Source organism: Pongo abelii, chromosome 10, assembly GCF_028885655.2.
Source record: "Pongo abelii isolate AG06213 chromosome 10, NHGRI_mPonAbe1-v2.0_pri, whole genome shotgun sequence".
Lineage (NCBI taxonomy): Eukaryota > Metazoa > Chordata > Mammalia > Primates > Hominidae > Pongo > Pongo abelii.
Window position 1 is genome coordinate 107,602,742 of NC_071995.2, and position 25,314 is coordinate 107,628,055.

At 48.3% G+C, this 25,314-nt stretch overlaps 1 protein-coding gene across 2 annotated transcripts; it reads left to right on the forward strand.

Annotated features, from left to right (window-relative positions):
• The first annotated feature begins 842 nt into the window (after positions 1-842).
• DAO (D-amino acid oxidase) lies at positions 843-21,545 on the forward strand. Of its 2 annotated transcripts, XM_024256052.2 has the most exons (11): positions 843-960; positions 5,729-5,931; positions 8,185-8,299; positions 10,195-10,271; positions 10,931-10,996; positions 13,688-13,742; positions 14,959-15,063; positions 17,633-17,715; positions 19,304-19,421; positions 20,001-20,099; positions 21,029-21,160. In XM_024256052.2, the coding sequence occupies exons 2-11, from the start codon at positions 5,738-5,740 to the stop codon at positions 21,158-21,160; spliced, it is 1,044 nt and encodes a 347-aa protein (XP_024111820.1). In that variant the 5' UTR covers positions 843-960; positions 5,729-5,737.
• The last annotated feature ends 3,769 nt before the right edge of the window (positions 21,546-25,314 follow it).

The window sequence follows — 25,314 nt, forward strand, 5'->3', positions numbered from 1 at the left end:
CAGGATTACAGATGTGAGCTACTGTGCCCGGCCGACCCTGTCTCTTAAGAAAAAAAGAAAAAATACTATGCAGTGAGTATTTTGCATGCATTTTCTTATTTCATCTTCACCTTTTTATTTGATGATACTAAAGACAGGTGTTAGAGGCCGGATTGCTAAAGCTGACCCAAAGAATGCCTCCCTCAGGGCTGGTTGGTCCCTCTCTCTCAGGCCTCAGTCTTCCCATCTGTACAGTGAGGTGCCTGCAGATCTCTGGGCTCTAAAAATCACAGCTCCATGTCTATCCCTGGCAGAGGAAGGGCCTGGAGTCCTGCCGCTTGCGTCTCTGGGATACGGGAGCAAAGAGCCACGCATCCTCATGGCCCACACAGGCGTCACCTCCAGTCTGTCCTTGGCCTCATCTCCCCAGCGTCCTGGAATGGCATCGGGCTGGCCCAGGGAGCCCCTGTCCTGTTCCTCTCCTCTCCCCTCAGGGGCTGCCAGGCTGACCACCCCCCCCCCCCCGCAGGCCAGGCCTACAGTGCCCCAGGGAATGTCCTGACCCTCCCCCAGGGTGGCAGCAGGAAGAGGGAAGAAAGGGGATCCTCTCCAGCTGGCCAGAGAGACAGACCTTCTTGTGCTCATCAACCCTCCAAGAATGCCTGCCCTCCCTCCCTCTCCCGAGGCCTGTCCACAGGGGCTTGAGATCAGCCGGAAAAGTCAGGCAACTTTTCAGGGACTGGGAGCGAGGTCTGCCAGCCAGGCCTGGGTCCAGTCTCTGTGGGCAGTGCAGTGCCGAGCCCCACCCCTCAAGCCGTGCCCTGTCCATAGCTCCAGACTTTGACCCTGCACTCCAGTCCGGGCTGGCTGACAGAGGGCTAGAAACAAGACGCCCCAGAATCAGGAGCTTTCCCTCAGGAAATAGCATCCTGTGTCCCCACACTGCAGTTGTCTGGTCTCTCCAGCAGTTTGGTACTTCCGGTGAGTGGCAGATGCACCTTTGAGCTGGGGACAGGGGTTGGGAGAGGGGAGAGGCAAAGGATTTCATGTCCTCCCAATGTCAAAGACAGGGCTCAACATTACAGCCTAAGGCAGGTGACAGGAAAGGAGAGATCCAGCCTCTCAAACATCCAGCAGAGAGACCATAGGTAAGTGATTTTTCCCTCCCCAAGCCTCAGTTTCTTCATCTGGAACATGGGGATCATAACTCCCCTCTTACAGTGTGAGTCTGAGTGTTAAAAGAGGTGGTGCATGTAAAGTGCTTAGAACAGATCTAGGTATGTAGCAAGTACTCAAATGGTAGTCATTATTATTTTTGGTGGGGGAGTTGGTAGCCTGGTTCTCAAACTTTCATAGCTTCTGTTCCATTTCAAGGATAAACTCTGCAAATAACAACTTCATAAGAAGTAGCTGTGTGGTGCAACCAGGGAGAACTAATTATGTTCATTCAAATGCCTCATCTCTGGCTTACTGATTTTATCTAAAAAAACAAGTCTTTCATATTCTTTACTATGGGCAAGTAGTAATCAAAGGCATCAGCTGTCTCAGATTGCCTTCTAGGGGACAAGAGAGGTGCTAGGCAGATAAATGCAAGACTGAAAGACAAGCAGAAAACATCAAGTGGCAACTGCATGCCGACTGCCTAAATATTTTTTTGGAGCAGTGCAGAAAGTGCCAATAGAACTGGGTCTAGATCCGAATGCTGTCCCATACTGACTGTGTAACCTTGGGTGGGTGACTTCTCCTCCCTAAACCTCAGTCCCAGCCTCCAGAATGAGGGCAGTAACCTTCCCTACTTCCTAGAGCAGTTGAGAGGATTAAGAGGATTATGTCGGTACTGCATCTACATGTGTCTGGCAAGTGGCAGAGACCAAAATACATTGGTTCCCTTCCTGCTCCATACTTACACTGACATTCTAATCACACACACACACACACACACACACACACACACACACACACACGCAAATATAATAATCCCAGCTGTTTGCATCTTCTGGGATGCATTCTCCAAGCTTGCTGGGTTGAAGTAACGGTGTAAAACAGAGGAGAACGGCAACACTAATAAAAACATCAGCAACAGCACGAAAACGTCCAACCGAATAACTGAGCTGGGTGCGTTTAACTCCAAAAGCTCATTACCTACACGCATGAATGATTTTACCTAAGGCTGGATCTGCCGCATCTGACAATCTGGCTCTGGCTTGTCATGAGGACCTCATGCATTTATTTTGCACTTTAAAACACACACACACACACACACACACGTTGCTATAATCAATGTCAACTTTGACTCATATAATGAATTTTTTTTAAAAGATAATTGACTTAGGGCTCACATTTTTTTCCTTTCAAATTCTTGTTTTGACAGAGTTTCACTCTTGTCACCTGGGCTGGAGTGCAATAGCATGATTTTGGCCCACTGCAACCTCCTCCTCCCGGTTTCAAGGGATTCTCCTGCCTCGGCCTCCCGAGTAGCTGGAATTTCAGGCGTGCACCACCATGCCCAGCTAATTTTTTTGTATTTTTGTAGAGACAGGGTTTCACCATGTTGGCCAGGCTGGTCTTGAACTCATGACCTCAAGTGATCTGCCGGCCTCGACCTCCCAAAGTGCTGGAATTAAAGACGTGAGCCACTGTGCCTGGCCTTTTTGATTTTCCATTCTATTCCTACCAACACTCTAAAAATTCCTACAGGCATTTTATTTTATTTTGTCTTATTTTATATTATATTTTATTTTTGAAATGCAGGACTCTGAAGCTTCGGCTATTCCTCTTTACCAGCTTGATTCTCAGATTTTTCAAACCGTGTGATTTACTGGCAAGCACAGCGTTTAAGCACATAGGCTTATGAGTCAGGCTGGCCTGGGCTCTGCCTCTTACCGCCTGGGTGTCCAGGAGCTGATATTCCAGTGAGGAGACACTAAGGCAAGGAGCTTTGTCAGCTCTCATAAAAGTTTATAGATGAGGTCGGGCGTGGTGGCTCATGCCTGTAATCCTAGCACTTTGAGAGTCTGAGTCCGGCAAATCACCTGAGGTCAGAAGTTTGAGACCAGCCTGGCCGACATGGTGAAACCCCGTCTCTACTAAAAATACAAAAATTAGCTAGGCGTGTTGGTGCATGCCTGTAATCCCAGCTACTCAGGAGACTGAGGCAGGAGAATCACTTGAACCTGGGAGGCAGAGTCTGCAGTGAGCCGAGATTGTGCCATTGCACTCCAGCCTGGGCGATAAGAGTGAAACTCTGTCTCGAAAAAAAAAAAGTTTATAGATGAGGAAACTGAGGTTCAATTAGGATTAACCAACTCATCCTGGTTTGCCTGGGACTCTGACACACTGACTTTTAGTCTGAAATTCTGCATCCTGGGAGGACCCTCAGTCCTGGGCAAGCTGGGGAGGTTGGTCACCCTCACTCAGTCAAGTTGAGCAACTTGCCCAGGGTTACATGGCTGGTGTGTGCCCGAGTCAGGCTGCGAACCTGGGTCTGTCTGACTCTCAGCCTGGGCCATACTGTCTCTTAGATTCTTCATGGAGAATTAGGAAAAATACAGAAAGCCCTTTATTCCTCTGCCTTCTCATTGTTAACATATAAAAATGGTCAAGGGAGCGGGTGCAGTGGCTCACACCTGAAAGCCCAGCACTTTGGGAGGCTGAGGGGGGAGGATAGCTTGAGCCTAGGAATTGGAGGTGGCAGTGAGCTATTATCATGCCACTGCACTCCAGCCTGGGTGACAGAGTGAGACCTTGTCTCTTAAAAAAAAGAAAAAAAAGTGGTCAGCTCTCCAGAAATTATGCAGAGATGGTCAAAAAGTCCAGAGAGGGGAATTAACTTAGCCAAGGTCACACAGCAAGGCAGAAGTGAAGCCAGGTCTGACTCTGCCTTTCTCTTCTCCTCTTTTTTTTTTTTTTTTTTTTTTGAGACAGAGTCTCGCTCTGTTGCCCAGACTGGAATGCAATGGTACGAACTCAACTCGCTGCAACCTCTGCTGCCCGGGTTCAAGTGATTCTCCTGCCTCAGCCTCCCGAGTAGCTGGGATTACAGGTGCCTGCCACCGTGCCTGGCTAATTTTTGTAGTTTTTAGTAGAGATGGGGTTTCACTATCTTGGCCAGACTGGTCTTGAACTCCTGACCTCGTGACCCACCCGCCTCGGCCTCCCAAAGTACTGGGATTACAGGCGTGAGCCACTGCGCCTGGTCCTCCCTCTCTCCTTTTGTTCCTGCAATGTTTTTGTTCTATGTGATTTCTCAGAATGCTAGGAGACAGGAAGGAGGCTGCTGTGTGTTGAGGGCCTACTCTGTGCCAGGCATGGTACCGAGAACTTTTGCTAAACTTCTTATTTAATCCTTAAAATGACCCTGTGAGATTGGGATTAACCCTATTTTGCAGATGAAGAGATTGTGTCTCCAGAGGCAAAGTATGGGGGAAGAGGGAAGAGAGAAGACCAAGGGTCCCTGAGAGGGGCTGTCCCCTAAGCCCCAGTATCAAAGCTCAGGCTCGAAGCTGGAAGGAGAATTGCCTAGAGGAACGATACCTTTCTGTTTGTTGGTTCTATCTCCAACTTGGCTTCTGAAACCCCAACAGAGTCCAGTTCTTGTGCGCTGGAGCCGTTTTCCCTCCTTTATAAAACTAGGCCATATTAAGAATGTCCCGCTGTCCAGGGCCACAGGCCCGAGTTGCCAGGAGCTGAGGTCTGCAGGAGGAGAGTTGTGAGTGAAGAGGAGGGAAAGTTGAATTTGGCTCTTCTGGGCACAAATAATTCTCTTGTTCTGCCTCAGCAGGAGCCTGCAGAATATTTCCCTGCTGTGCGGGCTTAAGTAGCTTCAAGGTTAAAAGCTGGTAGGCCTTCTAAACTTCTCAGGGCCCAATCAGCCCTGTGCCCTAAGGCAGGTGGAGTTCTGTGCTGGAAGACCAAGTTCTGAGGCCAGACACTGCGTCTGTCATGCTCATAGCTGCATTTGCTAGCTGCCAGCCTGGCACATGGTAGGTGTGCATTAAGCGTGTTTGAGTTTACTCAAATTGAAATTAAGTCACAGCTGTACCATTTAACTGGCTGTGTGACTTCAGGTAAGTCACATCACCTCTCTGAACCTCAGTTTCCTCCTCTGTAAAACAGGACAGATAACAGCAACCCCTACCTCATAAGAGTGTTGGGAGACTTGGATGAATGGATGCTTGTGAAGCACTTAGTGCCAGGGCCAGCTGGCTCACAGTAGGTGCTCCACAAATGTCAGTATATTACTTCTTTTGCATCAGGCAGCTTGTTAAATTTGTTACGTTTGGCATCTTGTTCGATTTCCCATCCATCCCCTCAAGCATAGGTTATTAGAGGTTGCAGCATCTTGCCCAAGGTTAACGGCCAGTAGGTGGCAGAGCTGAGTCCTGAAGCCAGAGCTCATCGCACTAACCACCGGCCTACCCAGCCTACAGTTGGTCATGCCCTCTGCTGGGTCTTTTCTATTCCCAGCCCAGAAACTGGGTGTCGGGGGACGCTCCCCAGAGGAAGTTGCATCATTCACCAGCCGTGTGACTGTGGCCAAGTCTCGGTCACTTCTTCATACCTCAGTGTTTCCCTTTGCAAAATGGGAACAATGATATTCCTTCCTCCTAGGGGTCATCAGGAAGGTCAAATATAAAAAGGGCTTGGTGGTGTCTGGCACCTTCTAAGCCTTCAGTGGATGGTGGCAGTGGTGCTAAGGATGATGGAGATGATGGTAATGATGGTGTGCCTCAACCCTTCCTTCCCACAGGCTGGTGCAATGCATGTGGTGGTGATTGGAGCAGGAGTCATCGGGCTGTCCACCGCCCTCTGCATCCATGAGCGCTACCACTCAGTCCTGCAGCCACTGGACATAAAGGTCTACGCAGACCGCTTCACCCCACTCACCACCACCGACGTGGCTGCCGGCTTCTGGCAGCCCTACCTTTCTGACCCCAGCAACCCACAGGAGGCGTGAGTGAGGGTCACATAGGGCAGCCTGGGGGGCCCATGGACCTAAGTCTGCGGAGGGAGTCAGAGTTCCCATCACCAAGAGCAAGCCCCTTGTGGAAGCTCTGATCTAGCATAAAATAAAGAAAATGCCAGGCGTGGTGGTTCACGCCTTTAATCCCAGCACTTTGGGAGGTCAAGGTGGGAGGATCACTTGAGGCCAGGAGTTCCAGATCAGCCTGGGCAATGTGGTGAAACCCCATCTCTACCAAAAATACAAAAAATTAGCCGGGCATGGTGGCGCATGCCTGTAATCCCAGCTACTCGGGAGGCTGAGGCAGGAAAACCATTTGAGCCCAGGAGGTGAAAGTGGCAGTGAGCTGAGATTCCGCCACTGCACTCGTGACAGAGTGAGACTCTGTTTCAAAAAGAAAAAAATAAATAAAAGATTCATAAATATTAAGCCCCTTGCTCTGTGCCAGATACTAGGAGGCTTTGTCTCGTCTTCCCTAAACTGGGTGCCTGTCAATACCACATGATTGGTGAATCTGGAAAACTTCTTCTGTTTTAATTTATACATTTTTATTTATTTTTTGAGATTGTGTTTCACTCTTGTCACCCAGGCTGGAGTGCAATGGCATGAACCTGGCTCACTGCATCCCCTGCCTCCCGGGTTCAAGCGATTCTCCTGCCTCAGCTTCCCAAGTAACTGGGATTACAGGCATCTGCCACCATGCCTGGCTAATTTTTGTATTTTTAGTAGAGATGGAGTTTCACCATGTTGGCCAGACTGGTCTTGAACTCCTGACCTCAAGTGATCTGCCCACCTTGGCCTCCCAAAGTGGTGGGATTACAGGCATGGGCTATCATGCCTTGCCAAATTTTATCTTTTTAAATAGAGATAGGGTCTCACTATTTTGCCCGGGCTGGTCTTGAACTCCTGGGCTCAAGTGATCTGCCCTCCTTGGCCTCCCAAAGTGCTGGGATTACAGGCATGAGCCATCATGCCTTGCCAAATTTTATCTTTTTAAAGAGATAGGGTCTCACTATATTGCCTGGGCTGGTCTTGAACTCCTGGGCTCAAGTGATCTGCCCTCCTTGGCCTCCCAAATTGCTGGGATTACAGGTGTGACCCCTTGCACCCAGCTGAATCTGGAAAACTTCTAAGTGGGTGAGTATCTCAGTGGGTGGATGGATGCACAGATTTATCAAATAAATTGCGAAGGTTATTATGGTAGTTTAGAAACTGCCAGATGGTTCAGCAAATGGAACACGCAATGAATAGCAGCTCAAACAGATTAAAAAAAAATTTTTTTAAGAGGCATCCTGTCACCCAGGCTGAAGTGCAGTGACATGATCATAGCTCATTGCAGCCTTGACCTCCTGGGCTCAAGCGATCCTCCCACCTCAGCCTCCCAAGTAGCGAGGACACACGTGCATGCTATCATGCCTGGATAATTTTCTTTATTTTTTGTAGAGCCAGGGTCTCACTATGTTACCCAGGCTTGTCTCAAACTCCTGACCTCAAGTGACCCTCCTGCCTCAGCCTCCTGAAGAGCTGGGATTATAGGCATGAGCCACTGCACCCAGCCAGAATTTTAATTCACACATCTGTAAAAAACCAATGTTTCCGATCAGTGGGCAGTGATTCAGGGGCCCAAGCTCCTTCTAGCTCATGGCTCTGCCATTTTTCCACGTGCTTCTGAGGTCACCTCAATGTCACCATTCACATGGGCCAGTGACTGCAGAAGGATCATGCAGGACCACATGTGCAGAGTCTTTAGAGTCCCTTGGCCAGAAACAAGTCACACAGTCACATTTAGCTGCAAGAGGGTCTAGGAAATGTAGGTGAGCTGTGTGCCCAGGTAGAGGAGGAAAAGTTGTAGGAGCTGCAAGTCGATGTCTGCCACCAGTGTTTACAAGGAGGGGTGCTTGCAGCCGGACTGAACAGTGTGGCTCATAATCCCCAAAGCCAGGTCAAGGACTTCACTGAAACTCATCAGCCATGTAATCCCATGCCGGAGGTGCACTCCCTATGGTTATGATGGGGCATCCTTCATTCCCTCTCTTCTTTATTCTATTAATGGGGAAATATTGGAAAATTTAGGAGGGAGAAGACCCAAGGCACTTGGGGAGTTGCAAGAGTGAACGTGGTGGATTTCTGGGTTTTGGACACACCCCAAACTCCTGATCATGCCACAGCCCCATGCCAGCTGACCTAAGGTTTTTTGCCCAGCTCAGGGCATTGGGTGATCGAACTCTTCATGACCCTTCCAGGGACTGGAGCCAACAGACTTTTGACTATCTCCTGAGCCATGTCCATTCTCCCAACGCTGAAAAACTGGGCCTGTTCCTAATCTCGGGTTACAACCTTTTCCATGAAGCCATTCCGGTGGGTGAGCAGTTCTTGACCATGAGGGATGAGCACCCAGGGCTGGGGTGGTGAGGGTGGGTGCAGGAGAGCCTTAATCACAGATGAGGGCGGGGTGCTTTGAGTCTCATAGGCAACAGACTCCTGGGTTCAAAACAGGTTTGGTTTAAATTCTATTTTTGCTTTGAAAATTATTTTTGCTTCAAATTTTGCTGTTAAATTGGCAGAGGACGAAGAATCTTCTGATGCCCAGGGGAAACTAGCCTTTGATTAGCATGGCTAAAATACAAACAAGTTCTGCAGTGATGGGCACTTGGTGCTGAAGCCAAAAGGTTTCATGTGCCCCTGAAGGTCCCAAGGCTTTTTATCAAGAAGAGATAAAATACTCATCATAGCCAAAACTGCCAAAGCATTTATTATGTGCCAGGCCCAGTCCTGACTAATTTACAGCTAGCGACTCATTTAATTCTCTTTATAACCGGGAGGTAAGGGCTGTCCTTATCCTCACTTAATAAATGAGAAAACAGAGGCTCTGAGAAATGGAGTAACTTGCCCAAGGCCACAAAGCTTGCCAGTGGCGGAGGTGGGATTTGAACCCAGGCCATCTGTGACTACATGGTGCCCAGTGTGCTAACAGGAACAGCACAGCCCTGGGACAGTTTGCTCAGGCTGCTTGGAGAGGGTGGTCTGGCTCTGTGCCCAGAGCCCCGTGCCGGCTGTCAAGTTTCATTCAACCTTTGGCACTGTGCTAAGGGCTTTATCCACAGTATCTGTTACCTTTCATGGGACCAAGAGTATTTTTTTTTTTTGAGACAGGATCTCACTGTATTGCCCAGGCTGGAGTGCATTGGCATGATCTTGGCTCACTGCAGCCTCCGCTTCCTGGATTCAAGCCATTCTCCTGTCTCAGCCTCCTGAGTAGTTGGGATTACAGGCATGCACTACCACGCCTGGCTAATTTTTGTATTTTTAAGAGATGGGGTTTCACTATGATGGCCAGGCTGGTCTCGAACTCCTGACCTCAAGTGATCTGCCTGCCTTGGCCTCCCAAAATGCTGGGATTACAGGCGTGAGCCACTGCACCCGGCCAAGAGTGATTATTAACTCCATGATACAGACAAGGAAACTGAGTCTCAGAGAATTCAAGTAGCAAGTGATGAGGCTGGGGTCTCCACCCAGGTTGTCTGACACTATGCTCTGCTGCTTTCTCTCATCCCCGGAGACTCCCACTGTTGCTGCTTTCTCTCCCCTATTTCCCCTATAACTCACCCTCGGTCTTATTCTTACCCTTACCATAAATAGGGGTTAAGAACATGGACTCTGGAACTAAGCTGTATGGGTTAAAATCCCAACACCACCATTTATTAGCTATGTGACCTTAGACAAGTTATTTAATCTTTCTAAGCCTCAATTGGTCCATCTGTAAACTGGGGAAAGAATAGCATCCACCCCAATGGCTTCTTGTGAAGATTAAATGGACCAGTAAAAGAAAATGCTTGGAACAGTGCCTTATATGCACTTAGCATTACATAAGTCTTTGTCATTATCATTTTTTTTTTTTTTTGAGATGAAGTCTCGCTCTGTGGCCCAGGCTGGAGTGCAGTGGCACAATCTCGGCTCACTGCAACCTCCAGCTCCCAGATTCAAGCGATTCTCCTGCCTCAGTCTCCTGAGTATCTAGGATTACAGGCATGCACCACTATACCTTGCTAATTTTTGTATTATTATTATTTTTTTAGTATAGACAGGGTTTCACCATGTTGGCCAGGCTGGTCTGGAGTTCTTGACCTCAGGTGATCCACCCATCTCAGCCTCCCAAAGTGCTGGGATTACAGGTGTGAGCCACCTTGCCTGGCCCATTATCATTATTATTGACTTCCATACCACCCAGTGCCCCCTTTGTCCTTCCTCTTCAGGACCCTTCCTGGAAGGACATAGTTCTGGGATTTCGGAAGCTGACCCCCAGAGAGCTGGATATGTTCCCAGATTACGGGTGAGTTTATTGTCACAGGCAAAGGGGACTGGGGCCCCACGAGTTAGACAGACCTGTCCAGAAGGCAGCAGAGGGTAGAGGCACCAGATTTCTTGTCCTACCCAAGCCCTGGTACCCTGGTCTCCTGGTCCTTGGTCCAGCTCCTTCAGAGAGGCTACCCACTCAAACCTGGCCTTGGGCTGGGAAGGTAGGGGGTATGAAATCACAGATCTCAAGCCCAGAAGCTACATATCACCATCTTGTTTTGTAGATGAAGATACTGAGTTTCAGAGAGCCTAAGTGACTTCCTAAGGTCACACAGCCAAGTGGCCAAACTGGGATTCCAACCCAGTCTGTATGACCCCACACCCCTCCTTTCTATTCTCTACAGCCTGATGCCTCTCTGGTCTTCTCCTCACCCCATCCCACACCTGAATCCCCTCTACAAATGCACATTCAATCTCCACTTGCATTTTCCAGTGTCAGATATGGCCTCGTCTGATAGAAAAATTTTCCTTGCATTGAGCTCAAAACCACTTCCCCCCTTGAACTTCACGTAGTAGTCCTGGCACTACCCTTTGGGCCCACAGAACAACATTGCTCCCACCTCCATTTCACAGCCTTCAAATATAGCTCTGATTTTTACCTTTATTTCCACCTTTTGCCTACTGTGACTCTAGCTATGGCTGGTTCCACACAAGCCTAATTCTGGAGGGAAAGAACTATCTACAGTGGCTGACTGAAAGGTGAGATTTTAAGCTTCACTTTGAGGGAGGTACCTCCCAGAGACCAAGGTGTAGTAGAAGATGGTTTGTGGGCTTCCCCCGGCATGGACCAATCCCAAGGTTTGAAGAAAACCCTTAGGTCTGGTGTGGGAGCTATCCTTGGTCCTGATCACCACTGGGCACAGAGGCAATGGATCCTGAGCCTAGCTGGGCATCAGAACCATCTGGGTAGCTGTTTACACATGATGTCTATTAACAACCTCTTTCAAATCCCTAATGTTTGTGTAATAGTTTTAGATGTATTCTTTTAAGGTTTCCAGATATGTTTACATCATCTGCAAAACATAAGCTGCCTTTTATTTTTATCTCCCTCTCTTTTTTTTTTTTCTTCTCTAACTGCTTTGGCCAATACCTCTAGAACAATGTTACTCATACAGATGATAGTGGATGTCTTTGACTTGTTCCTCATGTTAATAAGAATCTTGCAGTGTTCTAAATTAGCAAACAGTCGCTTGAGAGATACATTGTTATTTATAGTCACATACATTCAGGAGATTCCATACTTACTTTTGTGTGTGTGTGTGAGATGGAGTCTCGCTCTGTCACCCAGGCTAGAGTGCAGTGGTGCAATCTCGGCTCACTGCAAGCTCCGCCTCCTGGGTTCATGCCATTCTCCTGCCTCAGCCTCCTGAGTAGCTGGGACTACAGGTGCCTGCCACCACCACGCCCGGCTAACTTTTTGTATTTTTAGTAGAGATGGGTTTTCACCATGTTAGCCAGGATGGTCTCGATCTCCTGACCTCGTAATCTACTCGCCTCAGCCTCCCAAAGTGCTGGGATTACAGGTGTGAGCCACCGCGCCCGGCCTGATTCCATATATTTTTTATATATTACTATTTTTTAAAGATTTTTAGGCCAGGCATGGTGGTTCATACCTGTAATCCTAGCACTTTGAGAGGCCGAGGTGGCCAGATCACTTGAGCCCAGGAGTTCAAGACCAGCCCGGGCAACATGGCAAAACCCTGTCTCTACAGAAAAATGCAAAAATTAGCCAGGTATAATGGTGCACGCCTGTAGTCACAGCTACTTAGGAGGCTGAGGTGGGAGGATGACTTTATCCTGGGAAGTAGAGGCTGCAGTGAGCTGTGATCACACCACTGCACTCCAGCCTGGGTGACAGAGAGAGACCCTGTCTCAAAAAAAAAAAGATTAAAAAAATATGGTATGGTGGCTTTTATCAGATGACCTCAGAAGATTTTTTTTAATGGTAGATTTTAGGACCCCACTCTATACCTGCTGAATTAGAACTTCTGTGATAAGTTTCATAAATTTGCTTTTTTTTTTTTTGAGACAAAAATCTTACTTTGTCACCCAGGCTGGGGTGGGGTGTAGTGGTATGAACACAGCTCACAGCAGCCTCAACCTCCTGGGTTCAAGTGATCCTCCCACCTCAGCCTCCAAAGTAGCTGGGACCACATGTGTGTGCCACAATGCCTATCTAATTTTTAAATATTTTTGTAGAGATAGGGTCTTTCTATGTTGCCCAGGCTGTTCTCAAGCCCCTGGGCTCAAGCAATCTTCCTGCCTCAGCCTCCCAAAGTGCTGGGATTACAGGCATGAGCAAACAGGCCTAGCAGAAATTTGCATTTTAAGAAGCTTCCTGGTGATTCTAATTATCAGCCACGTTTGGGAATCATTGTACTAAGACATGGCTATTTCTCCTAACCTGGGGACACATGACACTTGTCCAGTCTTTTCCAGGAAAAACATGCCCATGGTTTTTCTCTCTTGAGGAAATGATGGAAATGAGATAGTTCCGAGGGTATGCTTCACCTTCTTTTTGGCTTATTTCCTGTTCTTTGGATGTTTCTACTGTATTTCTTTCTTCCTTCCTTTTTTTTTTTTTTTTTTTTTTTTGAGATGGAGTCTTGCTCTGTCACCCAGGCTGGAGTGCAGTGGTGCAATCTCGGCTCACTGCAAGCTTCGCCTCCTGGGTTCATGCCTTTCTCCTGCCTCAGCCTCCCGAGTAGCTGGGAATACAGGCGCCCACCACCATGTCCAGCTAATTTTTTTTTTTTTTTGTATTATTAGTAGAGACGGGGTTTCACCGTGTTAGCCAGGATGGTCTCGATCTCCTGACCTCGTGATCCACCCACCTCGGCCTCCCAAAGTACTGGGATTACAGGCGTTAGCCACCACGCATGGCTGTTTCTAGTGTATTTCTAATCGTGATAGATGTTTTTCCTATGGGATGTTTAAAGGGAGGGTGGATGTCCTCAGCCCACCTCCCTCCTCATGCCCGGCTTCTGACAAAGGGGAATTTGGCACTGGTACAACTCTCCCCTTCTCTACTCTGAATCTCATCCCCTTTGCTGTTACAAAGCAATGTGGTGGTCATAGGAAGTACTGGGGGCTAAGAGGCCTGGGTATGAGTTCCAACTCCATCATTGACTCACTCTATGGCCTTCAGCAAGGCCGTTCCCCAACTCCATCTGCCCAGCAAGGGGCTTGGACCATCTCTGGTTTCTCAAGAGAGATTTTGTGGACCGCCAGTCCAGCTAGGTGCTCATGAGCTGATTTGATGACACAGCCATCTTCTCAAGCAGCATCCTGTGCGACTAACGTCTGCAGAAGGTTGTTTGAGAAAGGTCCCTGTGCCACCCTCTTGGTGGGATGGGGCAGATAACTTTTTGATGTGTTTGATCAACCCAGGTTAACTGAGAGGGGAGTGAAGTTCTTCCAGCGGAAGGTGGAGTCTTTTGAGGAGGTGAGCTGCAGGGCTGATGTAGGGGATGGGGAAGGGAGAAGAGGGGAGGCCTCTGCTTCCTGCTGCTGAGTCAGGGGCTCCTTCTCAGGCTCCTAGGGTCCCCACATGCCTGCCGCAGACCCTTGCCCCAGGAGGACTCAGGTATTCTGAAGGAGGAGGTCTCTGCCTTCATGTTGGTATTGGGAACAAAGGAACACTGGGATCATGGTGGCCATTAGGGGCTGATTTATGTCTGAGACTCAATGAGTTTTGGGGCTAGAGAGCTGGCTGCATTTTCTCAGTGTCAGCTGCACTCCAAGGTCAGACACTTGGTTGCTTCCTAACCCTACTGACATCTGGGTTGGTCTTTCTGCAAAGTCCAGGCCCTCAGCTGACTCACCTCTAAAGCAACACCACCACCAATAATAATGATAGGAAAAGCCACCATCTCCAGGCACCAGCAACAAGAGCTTTACTGTATGGCTTCATTCCATCCCAGCATCTAGAACCCTGCTTGGCACACGGAAGGCGCTCCGTACATGTAGCTACTAGTGCTATGTCATGAGGACTAACTTGCTCTGGTCAGGCCCTGAAGATACATGGTCGACCCAATGCAGTCCTCATTCTCAGTCATTCACTCAGGAACAATAGTAGCGTCTTGCAATGTGTGTGTCCCTTGACTGACTTGTGGTGAGAGTCACTGGGGCTGGGTTGGGGAGCTTAGGGGCTCATGATGCGTGCTTGAGATGAGATCACCTCATCTGTAGACAGAGCTGGGGTTCCAACATGTCTTCTGCAAATGTCCTGGCAGAGTGGAAGGCAAGAGAATAAAGTTAAAAGGAGTCAGAAGGAGAAAGAGAACTATCTCTGCTTCCTTTCTGACTTCTTTTGGGAGGTTCCGGGAAGATTTCCCCCATCCAAAGAACTGTTTTACAACCACTTTTATATTCAGAGTTGTACAGGAGCCTCATAGCAGCCTATGAATAGCCATGGGCAGCCTCATTTTACAGGGGCAGCCGAGCATTAAGGAGGTAACGAGCCATTTTCAAGGTCACACGTCAGGTAAATGGCAGTGTGAAAATTTGGAGCCAGGCCCCTCTGATTCCTCATTGAGACCTCTCCCCACTGTTCATCAGCGAGTAGACAGATTGGGGGTAGAAGAAAGGGGAAGAGAGAACGGGGGATACCAGGGTCTTCCCCACCTTTCATCCCCCACTACCCTGTTGGTTGCTACCAGGTGGCAAGAGAAGGCGCAGACGTGATTGTCAACTGCACTGGGGTATGGGCTGGGGCGCTACAACCAGACCCCCTGCTGCAGCCAGGCCGGGGGCAGATCATTAAGGTGAGTGTGAGGGTGAGACCCCTGCCTTTTGTTAACAGGAAGATCATTCTGCATGCTTATTTCATCTCTCAAGATCATGGACAAATCAGGAACATCTGTTAGAGGACCCCCCCCGGACCACAGGGAATTGACATGTAAAAAAAAAAACAAACCTGTCCCACCCCCATTTCTCTCTTTCGGGATTTCCTCTTGATCGTGAAGCATGCATGTATGCTCTTGTACCTATGTGGTAGCAGCATATGCCTGTATTGCAATAAAAATAGCAAACATTAGAGTGTTTACCAAGCACCAGATACAGTCCTAAGCACTTTATTGTGTTTATTATTATTATTAATTATTATTAATTGTGTTATTATTATTATCATTGTTATTATTATTATTGAGACAGGATATCACTCTGTTGCCCAGGTTAGAGTGCAGTATCTTGATCATGGCTCACTGTAGCCTTGATCTCCCAGGCTCCCACCTTAGCCTACTGAGTAGCTGGGACTACAGACGCATGCCACCACCATGCTCAGCTAATTATTTTATTTTCTGTAGAGACAGGGTTTCACCATATTGCTCAGGCTGGTCTCAAACTCCTGGGCTCAAGTGATTCCCCCGCCTTGGCCTATCAAAGTGCTGGGATTACAGGCATGAGCCACCACACTCAGCCTATTGTGTTAATTAATTTAGTGATGGCCACAGCCGTTTGAGCTGGATACTACCATATCGTCATTGCCATCTTACAGATGAAGAAATTGAGGCACAGAGGAGTTAAGTAACAGGCAGAAGTTCACACAGTAGTAAGCAGTGCAATTGGAATTGGAATCCAGGCAACCTGGCTTAAGAGCCTGTGCGTGCAAGCATTGTTCCATGCCTCCTCTTGCTGTGTGTGTGCATATGTGTGAGGGTATGTGTGTGTGCATGTATGTGAGTGTGCGTGTATGTAAGGGTGTGTGTGTGCATGTGTGTGAGGGTGTATGTGCATGTGTGTGAGGGTGTGTGCATATGTGTGACAGTGTGTGTGCACATATGTGAGGGTGTGTGTGCATGTGTGTGAAGGTGTGTGCATATGTGTGACGGTGTGTGTGCACATATGTGGGGGGGTGTGCATGTATGTGAGGGTGTGTGCGCATGTATGGGAGAGTGTATGTATGTGTGTGACGGTGTGTGTGTATGTGTGTGAGGGTATGTGTGCATGTGTGTGAGGGTATGTGTGTGCATGTGTGTGAGGGTGTGTGCATGTATGTAAGGGTGTGTGTGAGCATGAATGTGAGGGTATATGTGTGCATGTGTGTGAGGGGTGTGTGGAGATGCATGTGAGGGTATGTGTGTGTGCGCATGTGTGTGAGGGTGTGTGTGTGCATGTGCACCTGTGAGTGTTCATAGGGGTGCAGGTGTGTGTGCTTCTGTGTGTAGGGGTGCATGTGTGTGTTCCTAATGTGGGCTGATGGGTGTGACAACCAAATGAATGACTGAGGCATAAGTCTCAAATCATCGAGGTTTGTGGAACCAGTTTGAGGGCGCGCCCAGGAAAAATGCGAGTCACAGATACACCTGTGACTCATTTTTCCAAAGAGGTTCTCAGAAGATTTAGTCTTTATACATTTTCTTTTTTAAAAAAGTGAGAGAAGGGTGCAGCAGTGAGAGAATGATTGCATATTTGTAAGGCTTTAGTTAGTGCCCAGTAAATCTTCATTTTACATAAGATAAGATGAAGGTTTGGGCCAGGCGCGGTGACTCACAACTGTAATCCCAGCACTTTAGGAGGCCAAGGCAGGTGGATTACAAGGTCAGGAGTTCGAGACCAGCCTGGCCAACATGGTGAAACCCCATCTCTACTAAAAATACAAAAAATTAGCTGGGTGTGGTGGCAGGTGCCTGTAATCCCAGCTACTTGGGAGGGTGAGGCAAGAGAATCGCTTGAACCTGGGAGGCAGAGGCTGCAGTGAGCCAAGACTGTGCCACTGCACTCCAGCCTGGCAACAGAGCAAGACTCTGTCTCAAAAAAAAAAAAACAAAAAATTGAAGGTTTGAAGAAAAAAGGAATGGAGGAAGTTCTGTATCTGGGAAGATAAGCTTGTCATTGATGTTATCAGTGTGGAGTCTGTTGAAAGGGCTGGTTTCTGCTTACCCGTTAGGGAAGAAAGCCTAACTTTGGTCAGGTCATTGAGGGAGGGGATATAATGAGACGTGTAGGACCTCCCGTTCCCCTGTGGCTGTGAACTCAGCTCCAAGGTTTCTCTGGGGCTCCTGGGGCCAAGAGGGGGTCTGTTCAGTCAGTTGGGGGCTTAGAATTTTATTTTATTTCTCATGTGTATGCATTTACATGTGTGTACTGGTGCTTTTCTTCGGACACGTGGGTGAGGAGAAACAATGCTTCAGGGAGCAGGGGTGGCTGCCAATTAGGGCAGCTCTTCCTGCAAAAGGCAAGCAGTCAGGTGCAGACTTGGGCCATAGGGTCATGAGAGGTCTTGTAAGGAATCAGCCTGGCCACTCTTGTCAGGACATCTGGCCACGGAGGGGAGCAAGGGCAGCCACATTGACTCACCTCCGCTGATGAGACTTTCCTGCCCTGAATCAACAGGTGGACGCCCCTTGGATGAAGCACTTCATTCTCACCCATGACCCAGAGAGAGGCATCTACAATTCCCCGTACATCATCCCAGGGTAAAATTGGACTGTTCTCGGGCAGAAGAGGGGTCCCCTTCATGCCCTCTTCATGCCCCTGCTGCCTGCCCCAGGCTCCTTACTCCCTGCAGTTGTTCCCTTTCAATGTTTTTATGTATTTATTTATTTTTTATTATTATTTCTTGAGACAGAGTTTCACTCTTGTTGCCCAGGCTGGAGTGCAATGGTGCGATCTTGGCTCACTGCAACCTCTGCCTTCCAGGTTCAAGCAATTATCCTGCCTCAGCCTCCCAAGTAGCTGAGATTACAGGTGTCCACCACCACACCCAGCTAATTTTTTGTATTTTTAGTAGAGACAGGGTTTCACCATGTTGGCCAGGCTGGTCTTGAACTCCTGACTCAGGTGATCCACCCACCCTCGCCTCCCAAAGTGCTGGGATTATAGGCGTGAGCCACTGTGCCTGGCCCCTTTCAATGTTTTTAGTGAGTTTGAGCTACTGAATCCCTGGGAAGGCAGACTCAGCCTCGACTGAGGTCTACCGTGAACATTCTTTTGGATGACAATAGTGGTGATGCTGGAGACAAAGGCAGTGGATGTAATGTGGTGACACTAAAAGTGGTATGTAGGTGGCTCACGCCTGTAATCCCAGCACTTTGGGAGGCCAATGTGGGAGGATTTCTTGAGCCCAGGAGTTCAAGACCAGCCTGGGCAACATGGCGAGACCCCGTCTCTACAAAAATACAAAAATTAGCCAGGCGTGATGGTGTACGCCTGTGGTCCCAGCTATTCAGGAGGCTGAGATGGGAGGATTGCTTGAACCTGGGAGGTTGAGGATGCAGTGAGCCATGATCACACCACTGTACTCCAGCTTGGGCCACAGAGCGAGACCTTGTCTCAAAAAAAAAAGGGGGGTGTGAATGGCAATAATGGGAGTGGGAATGGGAATGGTGATTGGGCTTGATGGTGACGGTAATGTTAATGGTGGAGATGACAATGTCACTGAAACCAGTGGTGGTGTTCATGGGATGACAATATTGTTGATAGCGGAATGGTGGTAGCAGGGATAATATTGTATTGATGGGGAAGACAGCGTTCATGGGGGTGGTGATTAGCATAAGAGTGGTAGAGTGGTGATGTTAATGGAGGTGGTCTGGTGCGGATGAGGAGATCAGTGTTGATGAAGGTGTGATTGGGAGTGGGGATGGTAGTTGGTGCTGATGGAAATGACACTATCAATGGTGTTAATACTGTAGCAGAGCTGACAATCTCAAAGGCAATGTTAATAACATGGTTGCACCAACCATGTTGTCTCAATGGCAATGTTACTGGTGTCGTGGAGATGACAATATCAATGGCAATGTTAATGGTGGTGATGAAATGATTAACGCAGTTGGTGGTGATCACCTATTAATGATAGCAGTGAAGACAATGTTGTTCACGGAGATGACAACATTGATGGAAGTGGTGATGGAAGAGTTCATTGTTGGTGTTGATGGTGATGACAGTGGCAATTGAGGTAGTGATGGTGGTGTTGTTAGCAGAGGTGACAAGGTTGATGGTAATGACCTTTATTCATCTCAGAGCCTTCATTTTCCTTCATCCTTGACCCTCCTCGTTTGTATCTAGGAACCAGACAGTTACTCTTGGAGGCATCTTCCAGTTGGGAAACTGGAGTGAACTAAACAATATCCAGGACCACAACACCATTTGGGAAGGCTGTTGCAGACTGGAGCCCACACTGAAGGTAAGGTAGGGAGGAGTAGCAGTGCCCTAGACCAAGGTCCTGGGAGCTTGGTAATGAGGACACTTCAGGACGGGAAGATGCCACCGCTGGGATAATTGGGCAAATTAATTCCAGCAAGGGATGTGGAATATAACAGAATTTGACAATGTACAGGGAAGTTCTTGCTATGGGCTAATGAATCCTGTCTGGCCATGGCTGAGAGCCCTTGGTTTTCACATTTGTCTGCGAGTGATGATGACAGTAGTGATGGTGGTGAGGATGAGTTGGTATTGATGGTGAGGAAAATGCTGAGAATGGTAATAGTGATGGTGATAAGGTGGTGACAGTTGTTAAATTATGGTGGTGGCTGATGGTGAGGGTGGTGGTTGATGATGGAATTGGTGGAAAGGTGGAAGCAGTAATGGTAATGATGTTGGTAGCTGGTAAAGATGGTGTTGGTGGTAGTGGTGATTGATAAAGACGACTGTGATTATATTAGTGGTGGTGGTGATGAGATTCTAAAAGCTAACTCACTACTACCTAAAAATGGCAGCAGGAAAAAAAAATCCAGAAATGAGTGATCAGCACTTTTCTTTCCAGAATGCAAGAATTATTGGTGAACAAACTGGCTTCCGGCCAGTACGCCCCCAGATTCGGCTAGAAAGAGAACAGCTTCGCACTGGACCTTCAAACACAGAGGTATGCTCCCATGGCAAGGAAAGTAATGCCCTCTTCCACTCCTCAGATGGCTCTGGCATTTTCAGGGAACAGTCATGTCTGATCTCAGGTTCCACACAGGCTCCCTGGCAGGCAGGGGCAGTGGTGGCTAATATCCCCTCCTCTATAAATGGGGAAACTGAGGCTCAATGATGGTTAAGGCCCTGCTAAAGGTTACATAGAGGGGCAGTGGTGATGTTAATGGAGGTGGTGCTGATGAGATCAATGTTGATAATGGTGTGATTGGGAGTGGGGATGGTAGTTGGTGCTGATGGAAATGACACTATCAAGGATTTTAATACCACAGCAGAGGTGACAATCTCAAAGGCAGTGTTAACATGGCTGCACTAACTGTCTCATTGGCGATATTAATGGTGTGGCAGAGATGACAGTATCAATGGCAGTGTTAATGGTGGTGGTGAAATGGTGAATGAGGTTGGTTTTCTAAAGTCTGTGGTCAAATAGCAGGAAAATGTGTACTTACTGGATGTGTACTTTGTGTCAGACACAGCAGCAAGTCCATTACATGGATGACGTTATTAAATCTCCTCTGGAGCTCTTTGGGATAGGGACAGTTCTCCCTATGCTTCAGATGAGGAAACTGGGGTGAATTAAGAGGTGAAGTCACTTGCCCAAGTCAGACCACTGGTGGAAGGCAGGGCTGGGATGTGATTTGAATTTGACTCCAAGGCTATTTTCCAGATATCCATTTTGCGGCTGCCCCATCATCTCTTGCAACTGTTCCAGGGGGTCCCCACCATTCCACCCGGGTGCCAAGAGAAACTCAGGTGGCATCTGGCTTTGCCCAGGACTCTTCAGGAGGCTCCTGAGTCTTCCAGGGCAGAAGAGCTTCATCTATTCTTTCCACTGTCCCTCTCGGACCTGGCCACCTTCTCTCTTGCTTCTCCTAGGTCATCCACAACTATGGTCATGGAGGCTATGGGCTCACTATCCACTGGGGATGTGCCCTGGAGGCAGCCAAGCTCTTTGGGAGAATCCTGGAAGAAAAGAAATTGTCCAGAATGCCACCATCCCACCTCTGAAGACTCCAGTGACTGCTGCCTCCCCCACAAGAACTCCCTTCTCCCCTCAGCCAACAAATCAATGTGCTCCTTCATAAGCCATTGCTTATCCCTCACTTCTTTCCTCAAAGAAGCATGAGGTGAGAGAAAACCACAAAGTCAGTGCCTGGAGAAGGGTTCAGCTCAACATGGGGCCCCTCTCATCACCAAAATCCCTCTACCTTCTCTGGGTCTGGCATTATAGACAACAGCTGAGGCTGTTATTCCATGAGTCTTCAGAAGAAAGGACAGCTCAGAAAATCAAAGAGGCCAACTGCCCAGAGCCACAGAAAATGGAGGATAATTGAGGCTAAGTAACCTGATTACAAGTTGTACTAACATATTAAAGGTTCTGAAAAGTCCTGCAGCAAAGACAACTATCTGATGTTGTTTAACCCAGTGCTTGCTAAGCCTATCTGGCTATGGAACTCTTTTGCTCAGAGCACCCATGAATGCCATGACACAAATTTGAGAAAATGCTGGAACAAATTTTGTTGTATCTGTTGTGTTTGTTGTAGGAGGTTATACATACAACTGGGGTGTGGAGGGGGCAGAGAGGTGAGGCACTGAACTAGTAATACATGGTGTTTGTTCCACATCTAGAATTCCAAATGACATCAGCTATTCACCGAGTGGCCCCATGAGCACCACGTAAACTTTGAGGAGGGGCCACTGGAGGGATCATCCCACAAGGAACCCCTTCATAGAGAACTGTTTTAGTCCATTTTCTGTTGCTTATAACAGAGTATCTGAAACTGGAGATTTCTTTTTCTTTTTTTTTTTTTTTAAGACAGGATCTCTCTCTGTCACCCAGGCTGGAGTGCAGTGGCATGATTTTGCCTCACTGCAACCTCCGCCTCCCAGGTTCTAATGATCCTCCCTCCTCAGCCACCCGAGTAGCTGGGACTACAGGCACTTCCTACCATGCCCAGCTAATTTTGTGTGTGTGTGTGGGTTTTTTTGTTTTTTTGTTTTTGTAGAGACGGGGTTTGGCCATGTTGTCAAGGCTGGTGTTGAACTCCTTGTGATCCTCCTGCCTCAGCTTCCCAAAGTGGTGGGATTATAGGCATAAGCCACCATGCCTGGCCGAAACTGTGGAATTTATAGAGAAAAGGAATTTATTTCTTACAGTTATAGAGTCTGAGAAGTCCAAGGTTGAGGGGCCACATCTAGCAAGAGCCTTCTCTCTGGCTGGTGCAGAGGTGGGGACTCTCTGCAGAGTCCCAGGGAGGCTCAGGGCATCATGTGGTGAGGGGGCTGATTGTGCTAATGTGCTAGCTCAGCTCTTTCCCTTGTCTTAGAAAGACACCAGTTTCCTTCCCAATATGATCCATTAATCCATTAACCTAATAGCCCATTAATTGATAAATGGATTAATCCATTTATGAGAGTAGCGCTCTTAGGATCCAATCACCTCTTAAAGGCGCCACCTCTCCAGACCACCACATTAAGGACTAAGTCTCAACATGAGTTTTGGCAGGGACGTTTAAGCGATAGCAAGAACTAAACTCACCAAGCATACTCCTTTTTTGGAGGGCAATTTAACATCTCTCTTGTCTTTGGGCTGGCACCCTCTGAAATGACAAACAAGCTCCCAGATGTTTTTGAAAGCCTTAAATGAGCCTAGGAGACCCCTTAGCATCTTCATCCCTAATTACCAGCCTCAGCCTCTGAGGTTGATTTTCACCTGTCTGGGTTTCTGTGAAAGGCCAGAGCCTAGGAATCCTCGTGCATCTTGGCCCAGGAGTCCCCTGTGTGCTGTGAAGAGGTCTCAGTTGGCTCCTGCCATGCCATGCCATGCCATGCCATTTCCATGAGGGTTGTTTCATGAAGCATCTGCCATGATGCTGGCCAGGCCCAGGCTAAGTAGGGTGAGAGAGAGGAGATTTAAGGTAGACATCTATCCTAACAACGACAACAGTTATTATTATTTTGAGATGGAATCTCGCTCTGTTGCCCAGGCTGGAGTGCAGTGGCACAATCTCAGCTCACTGCAACCTTCGCCTCCCGGGTTCAAGCAATTCTCGGCTTCAGCCTCCAGAGTAGCTGGGATTACAGGTGCCCGCCAACCTGCCTGGCTAATTTTTGTATTTTTAGTAGAGATGGAGTTTCACCATCTTGGCCAGGCTGGTCATGAACTCCTGACCTCGTGATCCACCCGCCTCGGCCTCCCAAAATGCTGAGATTACAGGTATGAGCCACCGCGTCTAGCCAGTAATTATTATTATAGCTAAAACTTAATATATTCAGTCTGGGTACCATACTTTGTGCTAAACTCTTAGAAAACATTGCTCATTTAATCCTTACACATGCCTCATGAGGTAGCTATTATCCCATTTCATAGGTGAGAAGACTGAGGCAGAGAAAGGCAGCCTGGCCAGTTGCGGTGGCTTACATCTGTAATCCCAGCACTTTGGGAGGGCAAGGCGGGTAGATCACTTGAGGTCAGGAGTTCGACACAAGCCTGGCCAACATGGTGAAACCCTGTTTCTACTAAAAATAAAAAAATTAGCGGGGCGTGATGGCAGGTGCCTGTAATCCCAGCTACTCTGGAGGCTGAGGCAGGAAAATCACTTGAACCTAGGAGTGGAGGTTGCAGTGAGCCTAGATCATGCCACTGCCCTCCAGCCTGGGCAACACAGTGAGGCTCTGTCAAAAAAAAAAAAGAAAGAAAAAGAAAGAAGAAAGAAAGAAAGAGGAAGGGAGGGAGAGAGGGAGGGAGGAAGAAAGAGAGACAGGAAGGAAGGAAGGAAGGAAGGAAGGAAGGGGAAGGGAAGGAAGGAAGAAAAGAAGAAAAGAAAAGAGAAAGGAAGGAAGGTAGCCTAAAGTCAATAGCTGGGATGCGATAGAATAGAGATTCTGGCTCAGAAATTATGCAATTCCAGTGCTTCACTTTCTTTCCCCGCACCCGACAGAGTCTTGCTCTGTCGCCCAAGCTGGAGTGCAGTGGCATGATCTTGACTCATTGCAACCTCTGCCTCCCGGATTCAAGCAATTGTCCTGCCTCAGCCTCACGAGTAGCTGAGGTTACAGGCACGCACTACCATGGCTGGCTAATTTTTGTGTTTTCAGTAGAGACAGGGTTTCACCATGTTGGTCAGGCTGGTCTCAAACTCCTGACCTTGTGATCTGCCCACCTCGGCCTCCCAGGTGCTGGGATTACAGGCGTGAGCCACCACACCAGGCCGAGTGCTTCACTTTCAACTACCACACAAGACTGAATCCAAATTGTGGAGGGGAGCGGGGGGTGTTGGGGGGTGGGGAATATGTAGCTATGAAGGGATCGATTGGGCCTCTTCCTCAACTCTCTCCGCAAGCACACTGAAAAGGAACTAGCTCTCTCTTCCTCATAGCTACATTTGGGCCAAGATGAGAGGACTCTGACAAGGATCCCCGGGCAAGGGCACTTCCTGGTGCTTGGAGTAAGACCCAGCATTTAGTTTTTGACCAATGTGATTTCTTTACCCATCTTAAATTCTGTAGGGCAGGGGCCCCCAACCCCCAGGCCGCGGACTGATAATGGTCTGTGGCCTGTTAGGAACTGGGCTGCACAGCAGGGCGTGGGTGGTGGGTGAGAGAGCGTTACCGCATGAACTCTGCCTCCTGTCAGATCAGCGGTGGCATTAGATTCTCATAGGAGTGCAAACCCTATTGTGAACTGTGCATGCGAGCGATCTAGGTTGCTTGCTCCTGATGAGAATTTGTTTTTTGTTTTTTTTTTGTTTGTTTTTTGTTTTTTGAGACTAAGTCTCGTTCTGTCACCCAGGCTGGAGTGCAGTGGCATAATCTCGGCTCACTGAACACTCCTCCTCCTGGGTTCAAGTGACTTTCCTGCCTCAGCCTCTCAGGTAATTGGGACTACAGGTGCGTGCCACCACGCCTGGCTGATTTTTGTATTTTTAGTAGAGGCAGGCTTTTACCATGTTGGCCAGGCTGTTCTTGAACTCCTGACCTCAAGTGATCCACCCACCTTGGCCTCCCAAAGTCCTGGGATTGCAGGCATAAGCCACCACCCCCAGCCCCTTATGAGAAATCTAATGCCTAAACTACCACTGCCCCCCACAGCACCCCATCTGTGGAAAAATTGTCTTCCACGAAACCAGTCCCTGGTGCCAAAAAGGCTGGGGACACCTGGT

Bases quoted from the DNA above. Each gene is read 5' to 3' on its own strand.
- DAO (XM_024256052.2), top strand. From the start codon at position 5,738: ATGCATGTGGTGGTGATTGGAGCAGGAGTCATCGGGCTGTCCACCGCC. The intron at 10,272-10,930 runs GTGAGTTTATTG...CTGTGACTCTAG, and splicing joins GATATGTTCCCAGATTACGG to CTATGGCTGGTTCCACACAA. The intron at 13,743-14,958 runs GTGAGCTGCAGG...GGTTGCTACCAG, and splicing joins AGGTGGAGTCTTTTGAGGAG to GTGGCAAGAGAAGGCGCAGA.